Consider the following 21,517-nt stretch of genomic DNA (forward strand, 5'->3'; position numbering starts at 1 on the left):
CCTTCGTCCAAAATTCAAAATTGGCTCGAAAAGTGACGTCAGACGCTGAGTTGGACCTGATATCTGGGCCCACTTTTCAGATTTTAAACCTACAAGAAGGGCAAAATGGACATTTCTAATTTAATATATATTTTTTTCTTTTATTAAAATTTAATCTAATTTCTAATTTTTTTTCTTTCTTCTCTGTATTTCCTCTCTCTTTTGCCCACTTATCCAAAACCTAAAACCAAATCGATCAAACAACTTCTCGATCTTCCTCCTCCGTCCTCTGTCGAGCCCGAGATTCAGGCCACTGCACTTCTCAAAGAAGTGAGGTCAGCAAAACCAAAGCTCAAAATGGAAGCTTCATCTCAAAACTCACACTCTCCCTCAATGCCCACCAACTACAGGCCACCACACACTCAAATCCCTGTGAGATCTTCCAGATCCAAAAGACCCAATTTTGACCCGCCTTCTCCTCCGCCTCCTGTTCCGATTCCGAACCCCCAAAACGCACTGCTTCAGCTCCAATCCTCTATTACGCAGCCTCAACAACAGTCGCCGAATCAACACCAGTCAAAGAACTTGGACGCCGAGTCGAGCTCTCGACGGTTGGTTCCACCATGACCTCTGAGTCAAGCTCCGGCGACGAAACCTCCAACCGGAAGCCCAACTCGATTACAAAGCCCCCGCAGGATTCTTAGATCTTGGAAGCCGAGTCGAGCTCCCGACGGTTACTTTTCAGGTTGTTGAGTTATAAGCACTGTGGATTCTTAGATCTTTGTTGTTTCTTACATTTCTGTGGTGCTGTTAGTAGCTGAGGAAATGAGTTTGAATTTGAAATTGAAAGTTTGGGTTTTGTTCTAGGTATGGCTATTTGGGGGTTTAGAAATTTCGGAATCGATTTGGGTATCGTTGTTTATGTGTGTATTTGTGTTATGAAATTGAAGGACATTATTTCTGGTCTGTTAGTAAGGAAAATTGAAGTGTAAGAGAAATTGGTTTTACCTGAAAGTGATAACTAGTTTTCTGCTTCCCAGTAAGGTAATATGTTTCTTGAAATCAGTGTGATAGAGCATGAAGTTCAGCAATTGTTTTGGGCCTTTTGTTCTTCTCAGTTCTGATGGAGAAGAGAGAAGGAGTTCGAGGGCGGAGGAAGAGGAAGAAGAAGAAAAGAAAGGAAGTCAACCATTATTTTTTGGTTTTTGGGTAATAAGGGTAGTTTGGACATTTCATCTATATAAAGGATTAAAATTTGAAAAGTGGGCCCGGATGTCGGGTCCAACTCAGCATCTGACGTCACTTTTCGAGCCAATTTTGAATTTTGAACGAAGGTGATGGAAAATGAAAGTGCAGGGACCATCATAATTTAAAAAAAAGGTCAGGAACCAAACTGATGTTTGTCCCAAACTTTGAGGAGGCAAACTGAATTTAGTCCAATTATGAACTTGCAAGGAAAGATTAAGGATGGTAGTGGAAAATAATTATGAACTTGCCGAGGACGGCAATAGAGAAAGCAAAAGGCGAAAAAGGAACAATTAAAGCAGCAGTTCTTTCACCTAGGGTATTGATTCTTCACCACCTACAAACCTTATCCTCCTCAGTGGCGGATTTAGAATATAAAGCTCGCATATAAGATATATATATATATATATATATATATATATATATATATATATATATATATATATATAATATACAGATTTTATCCAGAGCGAGGCCTCGCTTTGAAATTTCAGAGCGAGGTTAGGGTTTAGGGTCACTTTTTGGTCTCATATCCACATCTCGACCGTTCAGTTTTTAGGTACTAATGTATAGATCATCTATGCAAAATTTCAGCCAAATTGATGATCTTTAAGGTATCTAACTCACTTAAACCAGTAGACGAACTGAATCTGTCCAACTTAAACCGTACTAGCTTTAAGGCAGTTATCAATGCCTTAACGACCATCAATTTGGTTCCTTCTCTTTATGGCTCTCAATGAGGTTGGTGTTAGCCTGGTAGCGCTTGGCTTGGTTGATGTTTGCTTTCAAGTTAACTATATACGCCTAGGAAAATTATAATTTCATTCGGGTAGTCAATTGATTTCATACTCAATTATGCTCAACTATCATTGGATTTAGATTCAAGGATGAAGAATAATGAAGTAGTTGCAATGAGTTTATTTGTGTCATTATTCTATATTTTTTTTATTTAGATTCAACGACAATAGAGCACAAATGAGTATGAATTTGCTACCTAAAAACTTGTGAAAACTCACTTATCCTCGGAAAAAAAAAAAAAAAAAAAAAAAACTAGTGAAAACTCACTGATTGGAGCACTATAATCTAGGGCTGGGCACCCAAAACCAAAGTCCCGGTCCCGTCCCGAAATTCGTCGGTACGGGCCGGGATCAAAATCTGAAATTTACTGTTTGGGCCCGTCCCGTTCCGTGGAAACGGCCCGGTACCGGTACTAGCCTAATCGATACCGGGTAGTCCCGTCCCGTCCCGTTTAAATTAATTAAATTAAATCTTTAATTTTTGACTTGGTTGTTATACTGCATTGCTACATAATCTGCATTACTGCATTCCTTCATTCCAGTTTTTGACTTGGTTGTTATATTGCATTACTGCATAATCTGCAATACTGCATTACTGCATTATCTGCATAATCTGCAATACTGCATTAATTCCTGCATTCCTGCATTACTACTGCATTCCTGCATTACTGCATTACTCATGCATTACTAAATTCTTGCATTACTGCATTACTGCATAATCTGCAATACTGCATTACTGCATTCCTGCATTACTGCATTACTAAATTCTTGCATTACTGCATTACTGCATAATCTGCAATACTGCATTATTAAATTCCTGCATTCCAGACTTCCAGTTTTTGAGTTGGTTGTTTGCAGTTTGTACATATTGTCCATCTACATTAGATCATTTCTTCTTGTCATTTTACATTGTTTGATTTGTTTTAAGGCAAAATTGAATATGTAGACTTATAAGTTGTAGTTCTAGGAGGACATATGCATCCTGTAATGATTGAAATATGGAAAATTTGGATAAGTGTTAAGTACTTGTGAGTGTGTGTATAGGGAAAAAAAAAAAAAAAAAGGTCTGGGATCCCGAAATGGGCCCGGACTCGACCCGATCCCGATCGGTTTCGGTACCTTCGGTACCAACTTTGAAAAAACCAAGTCCCGTCCCGAATCATATTTTCGGTACCGGGCTCGGTATCACTCAATAACCGGCCCGTCCCGGCCCGTGCCCACCCCTACAGTATAATCTTGTAGTGTCAAAATAAGTCAAATGAGATGACCGTTAGATATATGGGCATTTCGACATTTGGTGTTTAGATGCTTTTACTTGCTGCACTATGTCCATCACAGAATGACGAGTCTCAGCACCATCTAATACCAACCATAACTACTTTTACTTCTTGAATGATTAGCTAAAAGATGAATTTCTTTTATTGATTTAACTCGTTTTGTCAAGGAGAAGGAATTTAAGACCTCTTCCATCAGGGAAGAAAAACACCAGTAGAACTGTAGAACACATGCTAGTTGAAGCTCCCTGATTTCCCCCCATTGACAAATGTTGAGACGAACCACACATAATCTTGGAGTGTTCTCTTATAATTACATTGCTGCACATCAGTAACTCTAACATCAGATTTAAATTACTATCGTACAAATACAACAAGCACACTCCGCAAACTGGGTACCATGACAGAACACTAACTCAGTGGCTTTACGCAGGCATGCAGCAATCTCAAAACAACATATTTTCCCTCCGAGAGACTCATGAATGATGAAAGCGATTCAGCAAGAATTTCCAGCAGCCGGTCGGTATTCTTTAAACTGAAGAGACTAATGAAGGATGTATAAGTTTTTCTCACCCTTCAGACCAAAAAAAGTTTTTCTCACCCTTTTTTCAATGAGCCACTTCTAGACCTTTTAAACTCCCATGGTGGTAGGCAACCTTTATAGTGCGAATGTAGAAATAATGACGACATCGATACTTCCCTCTGAGGCATTGAGATTGATGACAAGCAAGTGAAGGCACTTCTTAGTCTCTTTTTTTCACTTTCATATCCTGGGAAATTGGGGTCATGTGGAACAGTGGTCGACTTAAGGGCATCTGGGAGTATACAGTTGCAAAATGAACCTACAAGGAAGTAGAAAAGAATCAAAAATAAAAAAATAAAATAAAAAAAGAAACATAAATTTCATCGTACCAACATAAACATTCCTCGAGATAAAATTGGATGAAAACCAAATTTATATTATTATATATCCTAATTATATATTGTTCAAGCTTGACAGAGAATATTCATGTAAAAAGGTGACCCTCATGGCATTTTTGAGCAAGTCATGAAAGCTTTGATCACTTAAAAGTAGCATTGGCAGTGACAAAACTAACCCAAAATACTTTTCGTTCAAACATCCTTTTGGGTCAGTTGATAGAACCATTTGGTTTTCAAGTGTCCAAGGTTGTGTGAAAAAGTGTGATTAATGAAACTCAAACCTCAAAGAAACAGCATGGTGAGACATTTATCATCATATACCTATTTTTGCGAGGCGATTGACCCATTTTGGTGTCGATTTTCCAGTCAGCTTATAACATATATCTTGACAGAAATGGTTGCAGTTCTTAACAATCAAGTGATATGTGTCACCATTGTAGTTTGCAGATTGACGCTCCATGAACTCTCTAACCTGGAAAGGATCCAAGCATGTTGTGCCGATGAAAATTGACCTTCTAAACTTGAAGCCAGGGCATTGTCGAGGTTCAACCTCAAAGACACCACTTGATGAGTACTCATGGGCTCCAAAGGCATATTCTACACCATAGACTGAACGTATGCAAAAATGATTGATGAGCAACTTTATTATATTGAGAAAAAAGAGATTCAGTTTGCAACATAAACTATTTCAATGACCTGGATTTTCAATGGATACGCGTGCAACTTGATACACAAGTAAATTTCTATCCTTAAGTTATATCCAAGCAGGGAGCACAGGTATTCATGCTTAAGTAAGAGCAGAAGCAAGGCATATTTTCAGTAGGACTAACCCCATGGAACAATATGATAATTAAACACCTTTGGAAATGAAGCAAAATCAATTCAGAAAATATTTCAATAATGATTTTCAAACATCAAACACTGACATATCGTTATAGGCTGAAGCAGCTGTAACCAAATTGGATATGAGTTGTGTTGAAATGTGAAAATAGTTGTCCTACAACTCAGCTTTTGAGGATTGTGGTAAACAAATAAATTCTATCTTGGTATCATATCATAGAAGGAGATCCGGAGTTTCAATTCCTACAAAGGTAACCACTTATGATATTCAAGATAGTGGGTTCTAGGTGGTCACTATGATGTCAGACAGAATGTTTAGAATATAATCTGTTCACCAGCTTTTGAAAACAGTGATAAACCAGCAAACATTGTCGAGATCTCATGTAAAAAAAAAGGCAATTTATATATATTTTTTATGATCAATGCATTCAGTACTCAACTTAAAAGACCAAGAACATAATGCATTTAAAATTCAAGACAAGCCATACAAAATTATGATAACCTAAAACTCCAATCTTAGCTTCTTTTGCAAACACTCAAGAAAAAGTGATTATTGCTCGTGTACATCTACTGGTGAATAGCAGGTTCTTACTGTTTTCAACTAGGAATTGAGCATCACCAGCTCTACTAATTAATTCTTCTATCAAGGCTTACACCATATGGAATTATGTATAAAGAGAAAAAAAATAAGCAATACCAAGGTAAAGGTATGCCTGTTTAAATTCATTGATCAACAGTTATACATCATCAGATAACTTTGCGTGGGCAGAGGAAGTCATTTTTCAAAACAACACTGATATTAGAGATATGAATAATGATAAGGGTATGCTAACCTTCCACCCCAGAGTGAAAGATACCAACACCTGCCCAATAAACATAGCCATTTGCAGGTGTCAAGTCATAAACATTTAGATAGACAGGTACGTTTCCTGGACTGCAGTCTGCTGCGTTCAAATTTGGAAACATGCAAAAACGTGAAGCTGATTTCCCTCTCAAACATAGAGGCATGATAGAGTGCCAGCCATCCTTTGGTCCTGATTTCATGCTGAAAGTGAAACCAGGATCAATAAATAATTAATTTGGACCTGCAGATATGGACAAACGTACAAAAGTAAGAGCTTGAAATACCGCTTGTAATCATAATACATCAAAGATCAGAGTTGGTGTTATTGGATTCCACTGTTTGATATTGTAAAGTATTTTGTTTTTATTTTTGTGAGAGAACACAAATACGTTATTCTATCATCTTCTTAAACAATTGGAGCCTTGTTTCAGAAAAACACCTCATGATATAGGAGAAGAAATCTTCTGCGATCCTTGGTCATTTAAAGTTTTTATTTTAGTCGATAACAAGTTCATAAATCCAAAATTTAGTTCTGTTGCATGGACGTATAAATTCCATAACTTTGACAGAGTTTACAGTATATGCCTTGAGATAAATAACCACTACCTCACCAGCTCAGCTTTAAACCACTGTTTGCACCAACACTACTCTAATATATTGTTTTATTTATGTTAATTTGCCATAACACAAAATGCATAGAACTTACCATTTATGTTATCAGTAATACAAATCCTGCAAGACTACAGTCTATTACTATATAGCTAACTGGTCATATATTGGACACCACACGAACAAACCTCAGAGGTTTCTATCTCTCAGTGTTAAGGAGTTTAACAAGTCCTAAATAGGAGGTTTTCAGCAGTCGGAAACTTGTTTACTTTAGAATATGCACCTGATAAGTATCATGAAATTTCATGTAGATGGGAGATCCCCCATTGGACCTGAAGGGAGTAAATGAGGATCTGACTAATCAGGACCATACAATTGCTTGTGAAAAATTGCAATTCATCCGTCACAAGTTTTGTATAGAGCTTCACATTTTCAGCTTCTCTATTATTGCTGGGATCAAGAGAGTAACAACTATAATTTTAAAATTCATTCTTCATTTAATTAGTCCTCAAGACCTATATCTTGAATGAATAAATGCGTGGTCCATCATTCCTCCCTTGGAATCTGCTGTCTAACCCACAAGACAATCATATACCACTTGGCCTCAATATAGTAAACCCAGTTTAGCTCCCATTCATAACCATCACTGACTCTCTATGAGAGCATCAACTTGAATCATTCTGATGCATTACCATACACCAATGCCATTAGTTATCTATACAAGGGAGTCCAAATACCAATGGCAAAAAATAATAAAAAAGAGTCAAATTGCTGAAATTTCCCAAGAAATTTCCTGCCTTCAAAATCCCCAATTTCCTAGTCATTTATTCGTTTAGAGTAGGACCAATAACTTCAAGCTTCCTATATCATTTAAGACAAACCAAATTGCTAAAACATACACTCAACTGTAAATGCACAACTTTGATTGCTCGATATCTTCAAACTACTAGTCCAGATTACATACAACTTAAAAGTTTCATACTTTAAAATTAACCCATCAACAAATGATGCCCAGAAGTGACATATTTACTCAGTTACTCATTAAGAGCAGCCCAGAAAAGCATAAACATATAAAATCTTTTGAAGAACCATATCAGATTCACAAGGAAACACATGAAGTAAACAATCAAAGAAGAAAATCAAGAATGTGCAAGCTAAAGAGAAACGCCAAAACCGAATCAAGAACCGCCAAACTTGACAAAACAATCCACACCCATCAGACAGAAACGAAAACCCAGAAAGACCCACTAACCTGTTTGAAGAATGAGGGTCATCACAGAGTGAAGCAAATGCAGCCACCAAAACACAAAGCGGCCATTTTCAAAATTCAAAAAGAGAGTGGAGGAGGAGTGTCTGTGCCTGAATGTGGGCACATTGTTTGTTTTTGTTGCTTGTGGCAGAAATGAAAGCTGGCCAGAGTACAGAAACTAGTGTCCTTTGTGGAACCCAATAAGGAAAAGAGATGGAAAGAGAGAGAAGAATGAAAGTGAGTGAGTGAGGAAAAAAGGAAAATGCTCAAAATTTGGTATTGTGGGTTAAAGGTGAAACCGTGAAACAAATCTTGTCTCTATCATTTTGACCGGCTCGCTTTCCGTTTCTCTGTGTCTCTTCTATTTTGGCAAAGAACTATTGGGTCCCTTCTTAGAAGAAATTTGACCAAAATTAAAAAGCACAGCTTCATTTTTTTTTTTTTTTTTTTTATCTTGTTACGTAATGCTTAAGTTGAAACTTGAAACTAAATAATCCAACAACATTAAAAATTGATTTTGAGTCTTTCATTTGTTACGTATAAAAGCATCTCTGATGATATCAAAAATTTTGTGTTAAATTTGAATTTGAAGGCTAATGATATTTTACTAAACTTCAAATTCAACATATGGGTCCAATTGATATATTATTTTATAGAAGAGGCTGTATTGAGAACCATTCAAATGGAGATTTCATGAGAACATTCTAATTAATGGTTGTGAGACCCATTTTTCAATTACATATCAACAAATCAACCGTTAGATATTTAGATATTCATGATTATATCAGTTTTGCAAATTTTCAACCAAATTGGGGTACCGAACTAAAACAAATCTATAGACGAATCAAATATGTCAAACATGAACCTTTTATGTTTATATTACGAATGCTTTAGCTATTTCCAGTTTGGTTGAAAATTTGCAGAAATTATCTACTAATGAATATCTAAACATCTAACTGTTGATTTGCAGAAATGTGATCGAAAAGTGAGTCTCACAACTGTTAATTAGAAAGTCTTCATTATAATGGTCTTCATCAGAGTGTCACCCATTATTTTATTATTATCAATACCTTCTTCAAATCTTCTCTGATCACATCCTCTCTAAGACATGGGAACTTTAATATGATCCTCAATGGCTATGGTCTCAGCTTCGTCATCCAAACTCAGCTTTGCTCCATTCTCAAGTTCTGGATAGAAATGCCCCTCATTCAAAGTGTTCATTGATAGATCTGAAATGCCCCACAAAATCTGAAAACAGTACCCACCCAGATCCCAAAATCCCTAATTTGAAAGCGAAAGTTGGACATATATAATCAATTAATCACCCTGCAAATTATAAGTTGGACTCGACTTTAAAATATCTACTCTTATTCAAATATATTGATTCGGAGAATAATGAAAAGAATTATATTAGAAATATGATAAATCAATACCCGATCTATTTCAATATAACAAAAACAAAATGCAATTACTATGAACAACATTGAGTGACTATTTCATCATAATGAGCTGTATTTTGATGTCTACATATGAGTTTTGTTGGTCATATAGGAAACAAAAGTTGTCTTGACAAGCATTACCTTTGAGAAAAAGAAGTATTTTGTTTATTCTATTGGTGGATTTGGATGGTATCATAAAAACTGGCATCCTCCATGATCATGCTTAAGATATAGGTCAATCATGGAAATGATTCAAATGATTAGTACTCATCCTTTTTTAATTAAGTTGTGTTGTAAAAGCATTGGCTAGACTAATGGCAGGACGGCATGCACCTAATCCAATGGGCATCAGTAAAAATTTATTTACAAAAATAAATAAATTTTTGCCGAAGTAAAAATCTCCAATAAAAATAAATAAATTAAAGGGTATGCGTTGCTGATGAATTACTTGCATTAAAAGCCATATAAAAAAGAATATAGTTCAAATGTGATCCCCCATATTATTAAATGTACCGGAAGGTCAGGAGTGCAGTGAGTTTATGTTGCCTTTCTGAATCAGAGTTGATGTTTCCCTAACTTGGCTCTAGCATCTAGTCAGATTGCTCCAGTGTGCTTTGTAGTCGCTTCACAATCCTTCTTCTCAATGGTTCTCCCTAAGTTACATTGTTCTAGTTTTTCCTTTGTGAATCAAAGTTGACGTCTCCCTGGCTTGGCTCTAGCATCCAGTGGGATTGCTCCAGTGGCGGATGCAGGATTAGACTTATTGGGGGGGGGGGGGTGGTGATTTTTCTTTGAAAGAAATAGCATGAACCTTAATGAATGAGCTAGGTTAATATTTGCTATTTAGTGAAATATTTCATAGTAAGAAAAAAAAATTGATTTCTTGGTAGGAAAGAAAGGAGGAAAACAAAATGCATTTCTAAGTAAAACAAAACAATTACCAATTAATAAAACTGTAATTATATAGAAGAAAAAGAAGAAGAAGAAAAGAATGTTCGGAAAAAAAGAGAGGAAGAGGATCGCAACCAACAACTTGGAAAGCACATGTAATTAATAATACATCTATAGAAACTAGAAATTAATGGTTTTTATGGAGCCCAAGACTGAACTGTCCGATCACCGCCACAGCCCACCATACCGTGAACCGATCTGCCAACGAATATGGACGTGGAGGCGACGAGAACCTCCATGGAAATTTCAAATTGGAAAGGATCGGGCTTGGCTGACTTTCGTTAGCTGGGTTCGAATTGCTTTGATCCTGCTATTGCTGCAGGTGATGTTGGATGGTGGCGACTTTGTGGCTTTACATCGCTGTTCGTCGAAATCAGGTTGGGTTCAGCCTTGGTCAAGATTGCAGTTGCCGAAGTTGCAAACGATACCATAAGAGATGGGTCTTAACAGCTTCACTAAGGCCATCAATCTTGATGGTAAGGCTATTTGGGCACTGCCGGACATGGCCTCTGACATCTTAACGACATCGGTTCTTCTAAATGTCAGTTCACTGCGGCCCGACAGGGTGGTGATTCAAAACGGCGACGCCAGGGATCAGATTTGGCTCTGGGTGTCCAGATCAATATGGTTTGCTGTGTATATGGGTTGTGTTTGGACCCAAGTTCAACCCCGGTTTTGGGGGATTTCGACGACAAGGGTTCTCTCATTGTGGTGGCTGTCTGATTTACCAAAGATGATGGTGGTGCCGCACTCATGGTGGTGTCCAACAGGGCTGCTAGATTTGGGCCTTGTTGATGTCATAATTTGGTTCGACAAATACTTTTGACTTTTCAACTCACTCCACGTAGGACGCTTTGAAATGTCAAAGAGTCCACGCAAGACTCTGACCTTTCAACGCACTTAAACCTTTCGTCGAGAAAGAAAAGATAATCCTAAGACGGAAATAACCATGGCTAGTGAGATGCCTCACTTTGGTACTCCAAGTCTTCAACCTTGGATCTCCACCCTTTAAGTCTTGGACGGTCACCATATGATTAATTCACCATCTTGGATGGCAAGACAAAAGCATATCATGACCTCACTATCAGGGAAACATAATCCAAAGGAATCAAGAGCCTCAACCCCCAAGAACAAGAGTTCGACTTCCAAGCTTAAAACCCTCGACCTCTAAGGATCATGACCACGAGCTCCAAGGCTAAAGCATCGACCTCCAGGCTCATAACATGTAGTCATCATGAAGAGACATGTAGCACCAACTAAGGCCAAATCTCACCAACCATGCCAAGTGTCGAGTTCTGACATAAAGCATGGCTCTTAGGCATGGCCTAGGAGTAATTCAAGGAAAAGGGAAGCTTGGATATGCGACACCTGTCTCTTGACCCTTCACCAACCAAACCAGACCACATCGAGGTGACACGTGTCACTGAATATGTCAAACCCATCCCTTGGAGTATCAATAAGCAGAAATTACGAGCTGACACCTCAATTTTAGGGAAGAACCCATACTTTTTCCTTTCCATCTCAACCAACCTTCTCCTATAAATATCCAGCCTTCGCAAGGCTGAAGGGAGGACTTCAACTCTCTTTTCTCTCCCAAAGCTATGCCAAAATGCATAGTCTTTTCTCTCTCTTTCTCTATTGACATATCAACTTCATTCTTATGTCAAAATGCTTAAGCATTATTCTTTCTTCTCCAATCTCCATAAATGTTCAAACACACTTATCTAACTTAGGAATCGGAGTGTGTTTGGCCGGCCTTAGGCCGGTCCTCCGATAACCTTCCATCTCTTCACATTTGCAGGTCCTTTCCATAGAGGTCCGCCAACTCGAGGCAGTGGATGCTCAGCATCAGGTGGAGGATATTGTACACCCGAGCTAGACTGAATGCTTAAGAGGAGGTTGATATACACCCAAGTCATAGATTGGACGCCCAATGTCAAGTGGAGGAATCCCGAGACGTCAGGTGAAGAGAGCCTGAGACTAGACTATCAGTTTCACCCAACAAAGGAGCATGGAGGCCCAACACCAGGTGAAGGAAGTCTGAGGCGAGGCTACCAGTTTTACCCAACCAAGGAGCATGGAGGCCCAACATCAGGTGAAGGAAGCCCGAAGTGAGGCTATCAGTTTCACCCAACCAAGGAGCGTGGACGCCCAACACTAGGTGAAGGAGGTCTGAGGCGAGACTATCAGTTTCACCTAACCAAGGAGCGTGGAGGCCCAACATAAGGTGAAGGAATCCCGTGACGTCAGGTGAAGGGAGTCCGAGACCAAACTATCAGCTTCACCCAACAAGAGAGTTGTTATGATGAACCTCCTCCAGCATCAAGTGGTGGATGTCCAACATCATGAAGAAGACGATATAAGCCCGAGCCAGACTATTAGTTTCATCTGACAATGGGGCTGGACGCCCAACGCCAGGTGAAGAAAACCCGATGCCAGACTACTAAATTTACCCAACAAGGGAGTTGGACGCCCAACTTCAAGTGGAGGAAGCCCAAGGCGAGTTTATCAGTTTCATCCTACAAGGGAGTAGACAACAAACGGTCACACTTCCATCTATTCTCAAGAAGGAATGATCAAGGCCTTTCCGCCTCACTCAAGAAGAAAAGAGCGGTGGCCAAGGCCAAGTTTCCAATCTTACTCAAGGAGGTCGAAGGAAGAAGACCATCGAGGTCTTACTTCAGTTGTTTAGTTACAAGAGGTGGACGACCAAGACTAGGCATAGGACCACCAGGGCATACCTTCAGTCACAAGTAGACGACCAAGGCTACTCACATAGTCAAACTAATCGAAGGAAAAGATAGGCCCACTTGAAGAAAACAACCCCACCACTTTACACTTAGATTTCAACAGAACTTCCGTTGACTCGTTGATGTTGAAATTGACATCAACATGCCTCAATAGGTTTCTTGGGCCTCTAGTTGGTTTTGGAGCCCTGTTAGTGTTGGGATCCATAATGTCTAGTGGGTCTCTTGTCCTTGATGGGCTTCATGGGATGCTAGTTGGGCTTGAAGCTTTGAAGATAGATTTTGGGCCTGGTTCTCTTGGGTCCAAAATGACTTTTGGTTTCTTATACCCACCTTTTAGTTAGTTTTCTACTTAAACTAGCCTATTACTATGCTTACTGGTTCATAGTTGAATAGGTTTGCTTGAATAAGTGGGCATGGCATGTCAAATGAATGGTCCTATTCTATGTATCACCGTGGTGGGTTCATCACAACTTCTTGTCTATCTGTACATGGTAGTGGAATAATATGTAATGGTTATTCTGGCTGTACCCCTATATTAATGAAAAGGGTCTTTCTGAATGTACCCAATAAAGTTCTAAGTATACCTAGCAAAATATTTTCTTTTTATTACCTTCAATTTATGTTAAATTTAACCAACCGATTTCCCCAAAATGCCTTGAAAAAAATGTACCCAGCAAAACAAAACATACTCTACGACTCTACGTCTCTACCCAGATTTTTATGCTTGTTCATCCCCATCATGCCCTACCCAGATATCTGCACAGGCTCACGGTGGACAACAATTCGTGAAGCAAAATGGAATAGGTCACTGCATTTTGAATCTCTATTCAATTGCAAAACACTTGTTTCTGCCAAAATTACCACCAAATACGTGCATCCCCCAAGAACTGCTTGTGTGCCCAACTTGAAGTCCCTCCACATCAATCAGAAGATATTTGATCATTATTTTCTATAATTCTCATCTTTGGCAGGTTCTATACTCCAATAACTGTCCCGTACTCCAACACTGTGAGATCTTTCAAAGTCAAACTTCAAATCCGCATCGAAGAACCTACCATAAGCTTACCTGATCGAAAATGGATCTTTTTTTTTTTTTTAATTCTAAGGCTCAATATGCATGCTCTTAATTATATGGCGTTGTTATGCATTTTTTTCTTTTCATGTTTGAATGGGAAAATCTGTTCTTTTTATCCTTTTAATTAATCAATTATTAATGTATGAACTAGTTCGATAATAACGAATAAGATCTCTTATTGAGTTATTGTTCTACATATATATGGAAGTTTTTTGCTGCAATGCTGCAAGCATTATCCGATTATGGTTTTCATAGTGCTCAGAAGCACAAAACAATTAAATCTCCTTATCTCAGCTATGATGGGGATGAACGAGTATAAAGATCTGGCTAGAATGTTTTGTTTTGCGGGATACATTGTTTTCTAGGGCATTTTGGGGAAACCAATCGGTTAAATTTAACATAAATTAAAGGTAATTAAATTTAAATATTTTGCCGAGTACACTTAGAACTTTGCTGGGTACATTTAGAAAGACCCTAATGAAAATCTCTATGATGCTTTTACTAAAAAAGAAATGGTTTTTTATTCATTTCTTTTATGTTTGTGGGCCAGCAAACATAGTTTTCTAAGTAATTTTATATACACATCTCTTTATATGAATACACATCTTACCTCCTATTTCACACCAATAAGAATAAAAAATGGTGCTATTCATACACCCATTTGCTCTATTCACACACCTTATCTATTTTTCTATTACTTTAATTCAATTTATTTTTACAAATTACCCTAACTACCATCCCTTGCAATTCTGAATATTTTTCTTTTTTCTTTTTTTCTATTTTGCAAGTCAATCATCGCCAAATTCAAAATCCATATTTTCCCGCAGACGAGGACTTCAAATTTGCAAGTCAGTTTGTGTTCAAGTTTTGCCTTACTTCCCAAACTCCAAACTGCATGAAATTTTAGCATGCTCTACCTTAATGTGTTTACTTTGATTCTGAATAATTTCAAGTTCATTGCTGATAAATGAATTTTTTGGTAAATCTCCAAAATTGAACTGTTCCTGCCTTAAGGTTCCACTTTAAATTGTGTTAAATTTGGTCTTATTCTAAATTTCTCTTGCTTGAGAACCCCTTAAGTCATACCCAAGGTTTGGGGTGTGACAAATTGGTATCAAATTTCCTAATTTCTCTTTAGATTTAGCATGAACAAGTTTTTTTTTTTTTTTTTGAACCAAATCATTCATTCATCTCAAGCCAGAATGGCACGGATACATACCTTCCCTGGCCAACTCTAGGGCAAGAGTGGGAGATTGAAGGAATTGTGTCCTAAAACAATCATTTTGATGTAATTATTATTGTAATTATTATTAATCAAAAGGGCAAGTTTATTGTTCATTGCTTATATTTAATATTTGATTGAACAAGGTCCAATGAATATGAGTTAAAGAGAAAGTAATCTAAAGAGTTAGATGTGTGAGACCTTTACTCTTTCACACTCTTATCCTAAAAGGTTCCTAGTCATAGGATTATCACTTGGACATTGATAATCCGGAAAGACTAGCACATACTATGTATGCTCAATATGGAGGATGATATGTCTCTTGTCATTTGTGTAGAGACACTAATACAAGTATGTGGGTGCTCTTAACTTAAAGAGTACACTGAACGCGATCATTATAGTTCTTGTATGGAGTCTTACTTACATGTCAAACTTGAACTCTAAATTGCAATAATACAAATTAGTCATTTGACCTGAGACACCATAGTTGTCTTATGAGTGAATGGATTATCTCTTGATGATGCAATAATATTGTGTCCCTTAATGGATATAATAGATGCATTCATTGGTATAATCAATTCGGTCATGGAGACATGTGAGTGTACAACAAGGAATCTCTATCCTTAAGTAAATAAGGTGTATGTTCAAAGATGTGATTCAATGAGTCTTTGGCCAAAGCATTGAATGAGATTAAAAAGGAGTTTCTAATCACATTCTAAGAATCACATAAGAATGAAAATCACATTAGGGGATTGACATATCAATTCCATACCCCGATGATGTGATTTAGAACATCGTGTTAGAGAAGGACCGTATTGTATTGTAATTCCAATTGAATAGGTTCTTTGTCATTCTGCATTAACTAGGGTAGTCATGATATGTTGCAAGACGTCACTCATGACTTGTGAAGTCCCCGAGGATTAATAAACATTTATTATCCTAATAACAAGGGAGAATCAAAAATGGAGTTTTTGATTCGTAAACAAAATAGAATGGTTTCTATAAACTTCACTGCCTTGTTAATTAGAACCTAAGAGATCGCACACCATATAAGTGGATCCTTGAGATTGTATATGAAGAAGATTAAACAAGAGTTGGTTATGAGCAAATAATTAATTAGATTTATTATTTGAACATAATTAGAATTTTCGGGTAAAACCGAACCTATTGGGCCTAAACGATTGTCGGATTTTGGTGTGGACTTGGGCTTCACTAAATGAGATTTAAATGAAAGCCCAAGACACATTTTTAGTGCCCAATAACATGTATGGACCAGCCAAAATATTGGCTTTATGAAAGTCAATATTTTCTTTTAGTAATTGGAGTTATTTCCTATTATATAAAAGTGAAAGCATGGACAAAGAAATAAGTGTGTCTCCACACTATTATTTTCAGATTAGAGAGAGAGAGAAAGAGTTCTCTCTTGGTCCATTTTTCAGAAATTAAAGGAAAGAAGAACACTTGCATAATTTCTTCTTTTCTTTCATCTTTCTTCATCTCTTGATTCACTTGGTGAAGATCCTTAGAGGCCATATATTTTTGTGGCTCTACTTGTTACATCAAGGAGAATATTACAAGCACAAGGAGTACAAGAAGGAGTTCTTAATTCAAGGTGCTTCAAGGTGGAGGAAACACACACAAGGAGAGATCAAGGAGAGGAACTTTGGTGGTTCACTTGGATCGGATTAAAATCACGCTCCAAGGGTGAGTAGAACATAAACTCCCTCTTTGTTCTTCCTTACTATGCATGCTATGTTTATATACATATCACAATAAGCCAAGATCATGGGTTAAAAGAATGGATTTTATGTTTAGTTAGTAGTTTAATTGTTAAACTTATTCCGCACTAATTAAAAAGTTTTGAAATCCATCCATTCCTTCAAGGACGTGGTATGCTAGCACCACCCATTAGACAACCAGTGCTCACTTATTCAGCGAGTCTATGAACTATGAACATACATAGTAAATAGGCACAAAAACAAAACAAAAGTGCATAGGTCCCTAAAAAAATAGGGTATAACTTAGAAAGAAAAAATTCTATCTAATTTGGAGGCCAAAACAGACCCAATAGTAGCCCTAGGACCAACACTTAGCCCAAAGACAAAGTGAAGGCCTGGGCCTATAAACCGCAGCCCTACAAGATATGCGGCCAAGGCCCAACAGTGAAGCCCAGCCCATCATCTCTTCACAGCGTAGAGCCGTCGAGCTTCACGACGCCATCGCCGCCCGATGCCAGCACCGCCCGACACGAGAGCCTCCCGACTTCCTCGCCGCCCGAAGCCATCACCGCCTAACGCCATCGCTTCCGATCTCGCGCCCAACCCAGAAGCGAGGTACGATCTACACCACAGTTCGAAACCATTCGAAACCCGGCACGGGCAGCACAAACGCCGCCGTCTGGAGCGAAAAAACTAGTCGTCGCCGTTAGGAGTGAAAACCAGCCGCCTCCTCGTCATGAACCTCCAGCCCCAAGCTGCCTCGATCCGAATAGGTATAGCTACCACCATCAAAACCTCAAGCAAAGACCCCATAGGCCTAGACCATGTGTCACCCGTCCGGTAGCATCCCCACGACGTCAGGGAGACGCCGTAGAGCCACCGGACCAGGCTGGAGATGCCTTCGCCGGCGCAAAGCTTTAGGGTTTCAGAGAGGTTTTTTTTTGTTTTTAGTTTCTTTTTAGCATGAACAAGTTAAGTTTTGAGTGATGAGGAAGTAATCAAGGAAATTGAGTGTTTTGTCTTATTTATTTTTGCAAGGCAACTAAAATATTAATTGAAATGAGGAGCACTATTGTTGCTTCCTGAACGTTGACAATTTTAATGAGGTAAACTGATTTTCTAGGTCATTAGTTAATGTTCTTAAAATCTTATGTAGGGTTGATAATTCATAGTTTTTGCTTACATCATAATTTTGACCATGATCTTTAGATTTTGTACGAAGAAGTTAAGTTTTGAGTGATGAGGAAGTAATCAAGAAAGTTTCTGTGACTACTGATATCCATTATAAAACTCTGCATTGACTAACATTGTGCTCTTTTTGTTTTTGTTTTGTTGCAGATTCGTAATGCCATTATGTAACAACAATCTTTTGACTGAAGTGCTATTGTATTTTCTTCGGATGCTATTTTGCAACATTTGAGATATTATTGCATAGGATCTACTTGTTACATACTGGAAATAATGTTCCAAAGTTTAGTGTCTTTTTTCAGCCTAACGTTGAACTTTTATTTATGGGTGAGTGTTCTTTCAATACAGTTATCTAAAATACATTATATTAAGAGTTTCATACCATTGATTATGCGTGTGTCTGCATTTGTCTAACCCCTCAGGTAAGTCTTGTTCAATTAATTTTGAACTATACTCCAATTATTTATTTATTTATTTATTTTTTTTGTACCTAGAAATTTTCCAAATTTGCATAATGCGTTTGAAAATGGCTTATTGCCAATCTATAAGAGACGAGAAACTTTAATAAGCTAGGTGCAATATTGGAACCCCAGACAACAAAGGAGTAAAGCATATATCTTACCCCTCCTACTCGTATGAGAACAAACTTTGTAATTTAGATGATAGTTGATTCATGATTGACTTGCCAAATAGAAAAATGAAAAAAGAAAAAAAAGAAAAAAGAAAAATAATCATAATTGCAAGAGAGGGTAATTAGAGTAATTTGTAAAAATAAATTGAATTAAAATAATAGAAAAATAGAAGGGGGGAGGGGTGTGTGAATAGAGAAAATGGGTGTGTGAATAGCACCACACTAAAAAAAAAAATTCTGCAATCTATTTAACGACAAGGAGGAGGGCAAGAGGCATGTGATGATGACGGAGGCGGACAGAGTGATGCCGTGCAGTTGGCAGAATGAGAAAAAAGAGTGACATGATTGATTAGAAGTCCAAATAAAAAATTGAAATTCATTACAAATACAACAATAAGAGTTTCAAAGGAAAATTGAAGATCGTATAAGAGATTGTGAATGATCGATCAAAGGAATGGCTTAGAACTTGAAAATTGCTCTCTCTTTTTTAATCAACTACCGTATAAAGAGAAACTCCAACTCAGAGTAAGTTCACCTGTTGAACCATTGATTTTTTATGTTTGTTTCCACCCGTTGGGTCTGAGTCACTGAGTCATTTTGAAAATTGACCTAGGTCCTTTGGGGCAGTTTGTAGGTCAGAAAACTGACCCAAACCTGACAAGTGGAAACAAATATAAAAAAGCGGTGAACAATGTTTGAGCTAATGACCCAATGACCCTGATCTAGTGACCCAGCGGGTGAACTTACTCTCAAAATCCTCTTAGAATGAAGAGAATATGAAGAAAGAGGTAGAGAACAAATCGAAGAACTAATGCGCACGTAGTGATCAAGGCTAATTTTGGGTCTGCGGATTACACCAGAAACCTATCCTGTAAACTCTTATATATGAATTGCATATATTGATTGTGTACGCTTTGTATAATGAATCACTCAATTTTATCTTTCAATATTGATAATAGTGCATTATAGACTTGGTTGCTTTATATATGAATTCTTTCTTTTCTCTCCTTTGGCTTAGAAATCACCACAGGTGTCTTGTTTGATATTTGTTATAAGAAAAATTATTTATATCGCAAAGTGAATAAAGATGACATTTGTAAAATAGAGTGGTTAAAACTGTGATTCCAATACGCGGGAGAAAAACTATAAGGTGACCCTCAAGTATTTGCAGAACATAGCCGGGATGATGAACAATGTCAATTGAGAAGAAAGGGACAGAGAAAGCGTATAAAATGAAAAATTAGGGGAAAATGGATACTAAAAAAATTAGGGGATGTCTATTGGAATGGTAATGTTGGGATTTGGCTTTTATTTTTTTCCGGATATTAGTGGGTGATACACACAATGGGGTGGTCGATTGTGGGTCATATTGGCTATCTGGGGATATGCAAGGCTTCAGTGGCCATTGTTCATTGTTGAGATCTATGGATTGTACGTTGTAGATGGTACAGGTAGGCGCACCTGGTGAGAAAGTATTTGATGGGTCTTTATTGGTCGTCTAAGAAGATCGAACCTCTTTTATTTTTTTTCTTTTACATAAGCAAGTCGGAGTGTCGGACTCAATTTGCAATGAATACAAAAGAAAAAGTACTATGAACATGAAGTTACAGCTACCAACCATAACCTCAAATAAAGCTAGAGAACTAAGCAAAGCGATAGGAAGTACATGATGACAGGTCTCGACCATAAAGACTAGCAATAAAATGAGGGGGTGAACACCACCAAATAAAACTAATATTAGTGGCACCATAATTAGCAAGCTTATACGCGTATTACTAAAAAAGAAAAACTCAACTTTAGCTTTTGATGTTTACCCACGCCACTAACTGTTATTCCATTCTTCCTCTATCAGACCTGCAATTCTCCACCTAACCTTTTAACTTCTCAAAAATAAGCTCTCGGCTCGGTGGCCGGAGGCCGCACGATGGGTAACTTTAATGAGAGAGCTTGAAGTAGATGTAATTTTCTCAAATCCCATGATCATTGCTTACTTTGGCTTATGATTAACATTTTGCATTCGTTGGCAATTGGGATGAATGTCATGGTTGGAATTGGATGAACATCAAAGCGCAAGGAACTGGAATTGATTGCGAACTGGGAAAATGTCAGAGGAAATGCATTGGGAAGAAGAAGGGGTTGGAGTAGGGATGAGCAAACGGGGAATTCCCCCGCCCCCGAGCCCCCCGCCCCTGCCCCCGTGCCCAAATTCCCCCGCGCCCCCCACCCCCGTTTGGGGATATTTTCAGATGGGGGATTCCCCGCCCCCGCCCCCGCATTGGTCTTTTTTTTTTCTTTTTTCTTTTTTTTTCTATTTTCTATCTTTTCAGTTTTTTTTTTCCTTTCCTTTTTTGACAAAAAAATAATTTTTTTATTCTTTTTATTTTCATCATTGTTTTGGTCGATTGAGTATTTCAAATACCTCTAAATCCCATTGCATCTTTTTTTCTTCTTTTTTTTCGGCAAAAATCCCGCTGCGTCTTCTCTAACAGCCAAAATCACAAATGATCGTTCAATGCAATTCTGTCAAGCACCTAATCACATACGGTCTCAACTTAACATACAATTCACAAATCACAATTATAAGACAATCCAACGATCTGATCCTCAAGGATTGCCTAGAGGATCATCTTTACCAATTTATACGATGATCCAACGGTCGGATCCTCACGGATCGCCCTTAGGATCATCCTCTCAAAACTATACGAAGATCCAACGGTTGGATCGTCCCGGATCGCCCTTAGAATCATCCTCACAAAATTATACGACGATCCAACAGTTGGATCCT

At 37.9% G+C, this 21,517-nt stretch overlaps 1 protein-coding gene across 2 annotated transcripts; it reads right to left on the reverse strand.

Moving 5' to 3' along the window:
- Positions 1-3,448: 3,448 nt before the first annotated feature.
- On the reverse strand, positions 3,449-8,008 carry LOC133738792 (deSI-like protein At4g17486). 2 transcript variants are annotated; one of them, XM_062166414.1, is made up of 4 exons: positions 7,762-8,008; positions 5,890-6,101; positions 4,538-4,825; positions 3,449-4,137 (listed from the first exon to the last, which is right to left on the reverse strand). In XM_062166414.1, exons 2-4 carry the CDS (start codon positions 6,098-6,100, stop codon positions 3,893-3,895), a joined length of 744 nt encoding a protein of 247 aa, XP_062022398.1. In that variant the 5' UTR covers position 6,101; positions 7,762-8,008; the 3' UTR covers positions 3,449-3,892. The 2 variants fall into 2 exon arrangements, with proteins under 2 accessions (XP_062022398.1, XP_062022397.1); XM_062166413.1 differs by having other exon boundaries at positions 3,450-4,137; positions 5,890-6,141; positions 7,762-8,004.
- Between the last annotated feature and the right edge of the window lie 13,509 nt (positions 8,009-21,517).

Source organism: Rosa rugosa, chromosome 3 (assembly GCF_958449725.1).
Source record: "Rosa rugosa chromosome 3, drRosRugo1.1, whole genome shotgun sequence".
Taxonomy (NCBI): Eukaryota; Viridiplantae; Streptophyta; class Magnoliopsida; order Rosales; family Rosaceae; genus Rosa; species Rosa rugosa.

Excerpts from the sequence above, each read along its gene's own strand:
- LOC133738792 (XM_062166414.1), bottom strand. The coding sequence starts at position 6,100 with ATGAAATCAGGACCAAAGGATGGCTGGCACTCTATCATGCCTCTATGT. Across the intron at positions 4,826-5,889 it reads CTTTCACTCTGGGGTGGAAG|TCTATGGTGTAGAATATGCC; the intron begins GTTAGCATACCC and ends GCATACGTTCAG. Across the intron at positions 4,138-4,537 it reads CAATCGCCTCGCAAAAATAG|GTTCATTTTGCAACTGTATA; the intron begins GTATATGATGAT and ends ACTTCCTTGTAG.